Source organism: Artemia sp. Qi Xiang Cuo, chromosome 7 (assembly GCF_049724085.1).
Source record: "Artemia sp. Qi Xiang Cuo chromosome 7, ASM4972408v1, whole genome shotgun sequence".
NCBI lineage: Eukaryota > Metazoa > Arthropoda > Branchiopoda > Anostraca > Artemiidae > Artemia > Artemia sp. Qi Xiang Cuo.
In genome coordinates, this window is record NC_142800.1 from 1867008 (window position 1) to 1876071 (window position 9064).

At 39.7% G+C, this 9064-nt stretch overlaps 1 protein-coding gene across 1 annotated transcript; it reads right to left on the reverse strand.

Annotated features, from left to right (window-relative positions):
* Positions 1–5783: 5783 nt before the first annotated feature.
* Positions 5784–6881, reverse strand: LOC148949851 (protein CFDP2-like). The gene has a single exon (XM_089091413.1). It carries the CDS (start codon positions 6879–6881, stop codon positions 5784–5786), a length of 1098 nt encoding a protein of 365 aa, XP_088947539.1.
* Positions 6882–9064: the final 2183 nt, after the last annotated feature.

A 9064-nucleotide genomic window follows, 5' to 3' on the forward strand; every position in this document is an offset into this window, starting at 1 on the left:
CTTTGGATAAATTTACATTTAATTATTTTTGATTATAATTTAATTTTAAATATGATTTTTATAGTCCAATTCGGCTTTTATATTCAGGCGTTGATACTATCATAACTAAATTTTAATTAATTAGAGTTCTTCGTTATAACCTATTTATGAAGTTAATGATGCTGCAATATTATATTCATTAGTATTAAACGAACTTTTCTGCTTTTCGGTTCTACTTTCTTTAAAACGAAATCTTTGGTCTAGAAAAGTGCAAGTGTGACAGTTAGCAGAGCTGCCTTTGCAAAGATGGGTTGAAGTATTCGAGTCTAATCCAATGGACATTGCTCCTGTGTTGTTCCATAATCAAACAGTTCGTGGTAACGAACTGTAAGTAAGGAGCGACCCGGCTCAATGGTAACAGAAACTCTAGAAAACGATATTTTGATACAAAAAGATACATCAAAAGAATCAGATTTTAATGCTGATTTCAAATATATAAGTTTCATTAAGTTTAATTCTACCTATCAAATGTTAGGCGCCTGAGAAAACTTGGCTGATTTTCGAAAAAAGGAGGAAAGACCCCCTAAAAGTTATAGAACCTTAATGAAAATCACACCATCATATTCCGCGTATCAGAGAACCGTATTGTAGAGGTTTCAAGCTCCTATCTAAAAAAATGTGGAATTTTGCATTTTTTGCCAGAAGAAAGATCACGGATGGGTGTTTATTTGTTTGTTTTTTTCTGTTTTTTTTTTTCCAGGGGTGATCGTAACGACCCCGTGGTCCTAGAATATCGTGGGAGGGCTCATTGGAACTGAAATTAAAAGTTCTAGCGCCCTTTTTAAGTGACCAAAAAAAATGGAGGGCAACTAGGCCCCCTCCCACGTTCATTTTTTTCCCAAAGTCACCTGATCAAAATTTTGAGATAGCCATTTTGTTCAGCATGTTCGAAAATATTATAACCATGTCTTTTAGGATGACTTAATCCCCCGAAATTCCCGGGGGGAGGGCTGAAAGTTATGAACTTTACCCAATGTTAACATATAGTATTGGTTATTTGGAAGTATACAGACGTTTTCAGGGTAGATTTTTCAGGGTTGTGGGGGGGGTGGTTCGGGGGTTATATGGTAGGCAATTTACATGAAGGAAGTTTTCATGGGGGAAGGGACATTGCTATGAAGGGGACGCCGGACTTCCCAGCATTATTTAAAGCAATATCAGAAATTTAATATAAAAAAACAACTATTTCAACTTCAATAGCAGCAACATCGAAACTTCAAACGAACAGAAAATATTACGTACATGATTGGGTTCACCCCCTAGTCAATACCGCGCTCTTTAAGCCAAAGATTTTTTAGTACTTTCATAACATCTATCTATTCTAATTAACGGCCTTAGTGATTAAGCGGTAATTTTTACAGAATTGGAACAAAATTCGAACTTCAGCTTAAATAGCGAGGGATTGACTAGGGGGCGAACCCCCTAATAAACAAATTAAAAATATATGAATATAGAAGTTCGTTACGTAAGTTAATTCGTAAGTTACGTATATTTATTACTAATAAAAATGTTCGTAAATAAAATTAAACAAGTTTCAAGAAAGCCATTTAACTAAATAAAAGTAAATTAATATGAAAATTTTGTTTTAATTATTCATGTACGGTGAGCCAAGATCAAAACCTGCATTTATTCAAAAACGTTCAAAAATTAAATAAAAAAAACGAGTTTTTTAAACTGAAAGTAAGGAGCGACAATAAAACTTAAAACAAACAGAAATTATTCCGTATATGAAAGGGAATTTCCCCTCCTCAACACCGTGCGCGTTAAGCAAAATTTTGAATCTTTGGAACAAAATTTTTTTTTTAAAAAATAAAAAAATTTATAGTAAAGATCGAGGGGTTGAGGAGGGGCCAGCCCCTTTCAAATAAGGAATAATTTCTGTTCGTTTTAATTTTTAATGTCGCTCCTTACTTTCAGTTTAAAAAACTTGTTTTTTTTATTTAATTATGACAGATACGTCATTGTTGCTACAACTCTTGACGGGTTCTTGGGATACTATGATGATGTAAAGGCAAAAAACAAGTGATGTGTTGTATTATTTAGCATAATCCACCGCTTGCGTCTAATGGACTTAGAAAGATGTAAGTTTATTTTGTACTCTAAAAAAAACTTGATTCAACATTTTATAAAAAAAAATAGGCATTAAATTAATGTATTTTCAATGAGTGTATTTTCAAAGAGAATTTACTTTTGGTTTATTTTCACAAGGATGGAGTTGAACTCATGCTCACCTCCCATCCTCATGAAACCAGCCACCTGTTCAACACAAAGGCGAATTTTTCCATCCAGTTCCACTGGAGCCAAAGCAAAGTTGAACTAGCGCTCTTCGTTGAGTTCAACAAGAGATAGAAGTAAAAACAAACTTTTTTTGAACAAATAAGTGCGAAAACATCGGTTTACGTGGATGGATGACTGACATCCAGCTCAGACGCTCGTGAAAGCGTGGCCTACACTCGGGTTTTTTTGTGGCTCTAACAATAATGTTAATGAAGATAAGCAACCAAGGCCTTTCTTTTCTTCCTTTCTTTGATTTGACTTTTGATAAAGATGCTAATTGTATTGTACTTTAGGTAATAGTAGTGTGAATAGTTTTAGACATATCAATGCATAAACCGTCAATTTTGATGAAAAGATCTCTCTGAAATGCAGCATTTTAAATAACGTTTTAAAGCGTTAGCGTTGCATGAAACTTATTCTCAGGCTGTTACTTTAGGCTCACACTAGTGAGTAATGATTTTTTCACATCATTGATATTGCTTTCGATATTTGTCAATGCGCATGAGTGTTCAAGTCAGCCAATTAAGTACGCGTGACTAGGTCTGCTACTCATTTTGATTCGTCCCAAGATTTTGGAATTTCCTACCTTAGCTTGGAATCCTTGAAAATGTACATATATATTAAACAGTATTTACTAAAAGTATATCAATGACATTAATATACTAAAAGTACATCGATGACATTCAAGGAGTATATTTATAAGGTTGAGTTGTATGGGGGGAGTTAAATGGGGGTTCAGTTGAGTGGGTTCAGCTACACACAAGTGTGTGTAAACAACTAGATAATGTTTTCAGCAAAATAAAAAATAAAACTTCTTTACGTACGTCGCTGTAGTGTCAATTCATAAACATTTAAGGGTGGGGGGAGGGACATTTTCAAATATTTTATAGAATCTAGGCGAGAGGCAATCTTGTTATTTTTCCAGGTATTTTCAATGAAAACATTGATAAAGGCATTCTTCAATGAAAATTCCCCAAAAAAAGGTATTTATCGAAATATAGGGGTAGGGGTAAAATTGATTGCCTCCTGTTCTTTCACTAAAAAAAAATACCCCTGACTAGGCAAACCTGTAAAGAACGAGCTCCAGCCATAGTAACCGAGAATTGAAAAATTTGCTAAAAAAAGCTACCCCGTGAGGAGGTGAAGCTGATTCAAGAATGAAAACTTTTATTTCGATTAATTTTCATGATAAAATTCATTACAAAATTTACGGGAATCTGGGAAAACCGCCTAGAATCCCACAAAATGGTGTTGGATAAAAAGTGCACCATTGATACCACTGTAATCGAAAACTCCAAGTAGGAGAATTACAGCTTCCCATCTTAAGGAACAAGAAAAGTCTTTCTAAAGAGCGAAGTTGAAAATTAAAACAAAACACAAAATTATTGCCTCGCTGACGATGTAAAATATATCCACAAACCTTGCTCAAATAAACTGACTCGATATGTTTTCCTTACTTACTTACTTTACTTTCGGCGGGAACCAGACGATGAACTGTCCTGCCCGGCACCAAAGGATCTTGGGATGACTTCCGACGACCACTTGGACCTGTCGGCTGCAGATTCTCCGGCGATTTTCAGCCAGTCTTTGTCCCATCTCCGACCGTGTCTCCTGAATCTTCCCCACAGTTTCAGGTCCTTCGTGAATTTTTTTCATAGTTTTTTCTTTTGTCATCCTGTTTTACGTCTCCTGGAGGGGGCTGGTTTGTAAACAAGGCAGGCCCGACATATCCTGCCTTTGGAACGGCGCAATGTGTGTCCGAGGAGCTTCAGGCGACGTCTTTTAATGATAAGCGATAGCTCTTCTGATTGGCCACAGCGAATCCTTACTTCACTATTGGAAATCATGTCCCATCTCTTAATGCGGAGGATGTAACGAAGGCAGCGGTGGTCGAACACGTCTAAAGTTCTCGCATCTTCAGTCTTGATTGGCCATGTCTCGCAAGCATACAGAAGTACTACTCGAACAGTTGCACCATAGATTCTGACTTTTGTTTTGGTTGAGATCTCTCGTCTGGTCCATAATACTTTTTTCAGACTAGTAAAGACTCCCCAGGCTTTTGCTATGTGGGCAGAGATATCCCTTTCAGCTCCGCCATCAGGTGTTTTGATAGAGCCGAGATACTTGAATTCCTCAACGTTTTCTATTGGCTCACCGTCGAGGGTAACTTGGCAAGGAGCAGGTTGGTTGAGAGCCAATACTTTAGTCTTTACGCCGCTGATGGCCAGTCCGATGCGCTTTGAGACCTCATAGGTATCGTCGATCATGACTTGTAAGCTGTCGTCGGTAGTTTCCAGCTCAGCAATATCGTCTGCGAAGTCCAGATCTGTCAGGGGCTGGAGGAAACCAGCTATTTGTCCGAAGACTATTCCGCTGTGGTTTCTCACTGCATTATACATGATCCAGTCTATCACGAAGTTGAATAATATAGGTGAAAGGGGGCATCCCTGCTTTACCCCAAACTCCACTGGAAACTTAGGGGTGTCATTGCCGGAAACACGGACGCAAGTCTCAGTGTCCTTATACGCACTTCGGAGTATCTCAATGATCTCCTGTGGCACACCGTCTTCATCCATAATTCTCCACAGCTCCTCTCTGATGAGAGAGTCGAAGGCAGCTGCAAAGTCAATAAAAACGATGAGAAGGGGTAGATGAAACCTGCTGAACTGCTGAAAAATGAGACGAATCGTAAATATCTGTTCTGGACAGCCTCTGCCTGGTCTGAAGCCTGCTTGTTCAGGACAGGTTAACTTGTCACGTGCGTCTTTGAATCGATTAAAAAGAATGACGCAGAAGATCTTCATGACATGGTTCATCAAGAATATACCTCTATAGTTTCTGCAAATGGGCTTATCTTTTTTTTTTTATAGCGGAACGAGGACGGATACTTTCCAGTCTTTTGGGAAGATCTTCGTCGTCCACATCTGGACAAACAAGTCGGTTAGGCGGCATAGAAGAGTTGGTGAGGCCTTGAACATTTCAGAAGGGATCCCATCCTCTCCAGGAGTTTTATTGTTTTTCATGCACTTCAGCGCTTTTTGTACGTCCGCAATACTTGGTGGATCGAGGTTTACTGCGTAGGGCTCTCTAGCAGCACTCGAGAAGGCAGGTAGATCGCACGGGGGTTTGACAGGGTTCAGTAGCTCAGAAAAATGCTCTCGCCAGCGTTCCATGCGTCCTTCTTCTGTTCGGATGAGTTCTCCAGACTTATCTTTCAGTGTGTCAACCGTTACAGGAGCTTTTCCAGTCGCGTCTTTAATTAGTTTTAAAAATTTACTGCTGTTGTTGCTCCAGGACGCTTGTTACAAATCAATAGCCAGATCTGACCAGTACTGTTCTCTGTCCCGCTTCAGAGACTGTTTAACTGCTTTGCGCGCTACTTTTAAGGGTTCTTTTACACCTCCCCCGAGGGGTCGCTTGTTCTTGACTAGTTATATGGTGTAGTCACAGATTCAGGCTCACTGTTTTCATTTTGTGTGGCCAAGCACCACCTCAGCTACGTCCTGTGTCGCAATTTTTATCTGCGCCCATTCTTCATCGACGAGTGAGAGACAATTCAGGGCTTCGAACTGGTTGCTTAACTTCAACTCGAAGTCGGCTTTGATTTGCGGGCATCTTAGTTTCGAAACATCGATGTGCTTCCCTGCCATCTGTCGCTTCAGTCTACTAAGGCGGTGACGGACTTTGCAAATGAGGAGATAGTGATCGGATCCATTTAAATATCCTGTGTCTGCTCCTCTGTATACCCGGGCATCTGTGCAGGAGCTCCTCCATCTTCTGCTGACTAAGATGTGGTCGATCTGGGCTGTTATTATGCCGTCGTTCGAATGCCATGTAACGAGGTGGAGTCTCTTGTGCTCAAAGAGAGTGTTTGTGACGCAAAGGTTGTTGTATCTGGCAAGCTTTAAGGGCCTTTCTCCATTGATGCATCTGTTACCAACGGTGTGGCGGCCAATAGCTGCTGCTGTGTCGGGGTCTACTCTGCCAAGCTGGGCGTTCCAGTCTCTAGCTACAAAGAGAATGTCACGCCTTAGTGTCTTGTCGATGATTCTTTGTAGGTCATAATAAAAGGCATCTCTGACCGCGTCACTACTGTCCCTTATCGGAGCGTACACGGCGATTATGGTTATGTGGCTAATGTGGCCTCTCAGTCTGATCATGGCGATCCTGGGTGACACTGGCTCCCAAGAGGTGACGCATGATGCAGTAGAACCGTCTATTAGGAACCCAACTCCTTGCTGGCCGGAACCATCATTAGGACCCGAGTTATAGAAGTAGAATGAGTCAGATACGGAAACGGTCAACTTTTTGGACAGAACATCATTAAGTCTCGTTTCTGACAGACAACAAACGTTGATTTTATACTTCTGCAGCTCCCTTGCAAGGAGCAGTTGTGTGGATTCCAGCTTGCAGCTGCGAACATTCCACGCGCCAATATTCAGATGTTTTCTTGATCGGGCGGCTTGCATACTTGTCGGGCCAGGCACCACCCTGACCTGGTCCGCGTCGGCTACCGCGAACGCCGTAATAGTAGTATCTTTCTGCATTTGATCTTCAATATCCATTGGTGTTTCATAGGAATTGACTTGACCGAAGGCTCCCCAGACCCTTGGCACCCCGTTGGGTTAGCCATTCTATTTGTCGGGCTAGGCTACTAATAGAATGTTACACCACTCCACCGCTGTGAGGTGCAACTTAGGGCTCTCCTCCCGGCTAGCTAGGGACGGGGGCGTGAATCCTCGCTCCGAGGCCCCAACCCTAGCTTGGGAGCACTCGTGCTTATCATGCCCTGATTCCCACCTAGGAGGTCGGGAGGTTGGAGTGATATGTTTTCCGCTATATGTTGAATTTTTAAAAATAGCGCTTTATTGAAAACATGAAACCGACCCCAGAAAGAAACAGGATGTTTTCATAGGAGCAAAAATTCCACAAATCGTCAGCAGAAAATAAAGACAGATTTACAAGATTATCAACTGTCTTTCATCAGCCATGATATCGATTACTTTTAATATATTATTACCATCAAATAGAAAGATATATAAATGATAGAATTTAAAATATATTTTTTTACTGGACAATTTCCTAGTGACAAAGTTTTACCAGACAACTATGTCTTGTTTGAAATCAATGGTAGTAATGCACATCGGTGACGGATGCAAAGTGTCACTTTGTGCAATTGGAAAAACCGTTGCTATTGCTCATCCGAATGAAAAAAAAACGCCATATATTCTTCTTCAAGTTGTGTATAATCACCAAATTCGTTGATTTTTTCGGTGATTTTTGGAAATTCTACGAAAAAACTGGTGATTTTATCAAAAACTTAGTGATTTGATTATATTTGAGCTGCAACTTCAGAAAGCAACAAGGGAAATTCATGTGAAAATACTGTTAAAACAGAATACATTGTCAATGCCGATGACAAATTGCTACTTAATCATGAAAGCGAATCAGAGGAGACAACCATATGCCATGCCCCTAATTAATCATTAAGGAAGAAAACTGACGGTAAATCCAAGTGTTCCCGAAATTTACAGCACAAGGATTGTTTTTAAAACTCTGCTACAGTATCCGGAAAATATTATATTTTGCTTCAAAGCCAATAGCGCCCAAGTAAGTAGGGCTATGTATAGCAGTTTTCTAATTGTGAGCTAATGCAAAGGCCTTTTTTGCGAGATGGAAAACGAAGCTGGTTTAGCTTTTCGTAGCAAATCTTCATCATTCGCGAGTATCGGAAAGCTGCCAGACAATTATTCGCGATAAGACAAGAATCGGCTAGACTTGGAAAGCGAATCTAGAACGCTATTGGAGAACGATTCTGGGTAGTAGTTTTTGGTGCTAAAGTTAAAATACTGTGCTCATGGCTTTAATGAAACCTCCAATTTTGACCTTTTTTTTCTTCATATTATTATCCATTGCTTCAAAAAATTAATATCATTTTCTAAAACTATGTAATATAATGACTGAGATCAATTATTAACACTGGTTTATGCATAAAACCTGATTATAACAATGGAAGCGTGGTTTATTTTTAAACAACTTGCTTTTTTCTCTCGTTAGTCCTGATTAGCCGGTATAATTTTCACTAGCCTGTCTTATAAGCCAGCCTCATTTTCAATTGCTTTTTTTGCGACTGACACTTTTTTGCCGCTAGGAGAAGTCTTCTCGCAAAAACTCCCCTATAGTAAGCGGAGATGGGTGACACCGCATTCGCCCATTTTTCCTCATGTGTTTGGTTTACAGAATACCTGTGAAATCTTAAACTCTATCACCAACTCTCTTTCATAAACTCCAAATGGTATTCAAATTTTCCATTGTTGGTAAATATAAGTTTTTTATTAATTTGGTAGCTAAAAGACAAGCATGGTATACCAATCGATGCATTTTTTGAAGTTGATTCAACAATATGCCAATTGCTACGCTTGTAAAAGCACCAACTCCCATGGGCGCCCATAGGCTGAATTTTAGGGGAGGGAGGCTTACCTGGTTTAATCGGAACTGTCAATGCTGCATAATTGGAATCTCAAGACAAAAATATCACGGGCAGGGTTGCCACCGGTGACACTTTAGTGTCACTTTTGACACTTTTTTTTTTTAAAAATGACACTTTTTGGGACACCTGACACTATTAGGACACTTTTTAGCAAAAGTGCACCTTTTTTGCTAAGTAGCACTATTTTACAAAAAAAAGATTTTTTTCAGACAGAAAACGGAAAGGACAACCGTCAGTGTAGATGCACATCGATATCCT

Excerpts from the sequence above, each read along its gene's own strand:
- LOC148949851 (XM_089091413.1), bottom strand. The coding sequence starts at position 6,881 with ATGGATATTGAAGATCAAATGCAGAAAGATACTACTATTACGGCGTTC.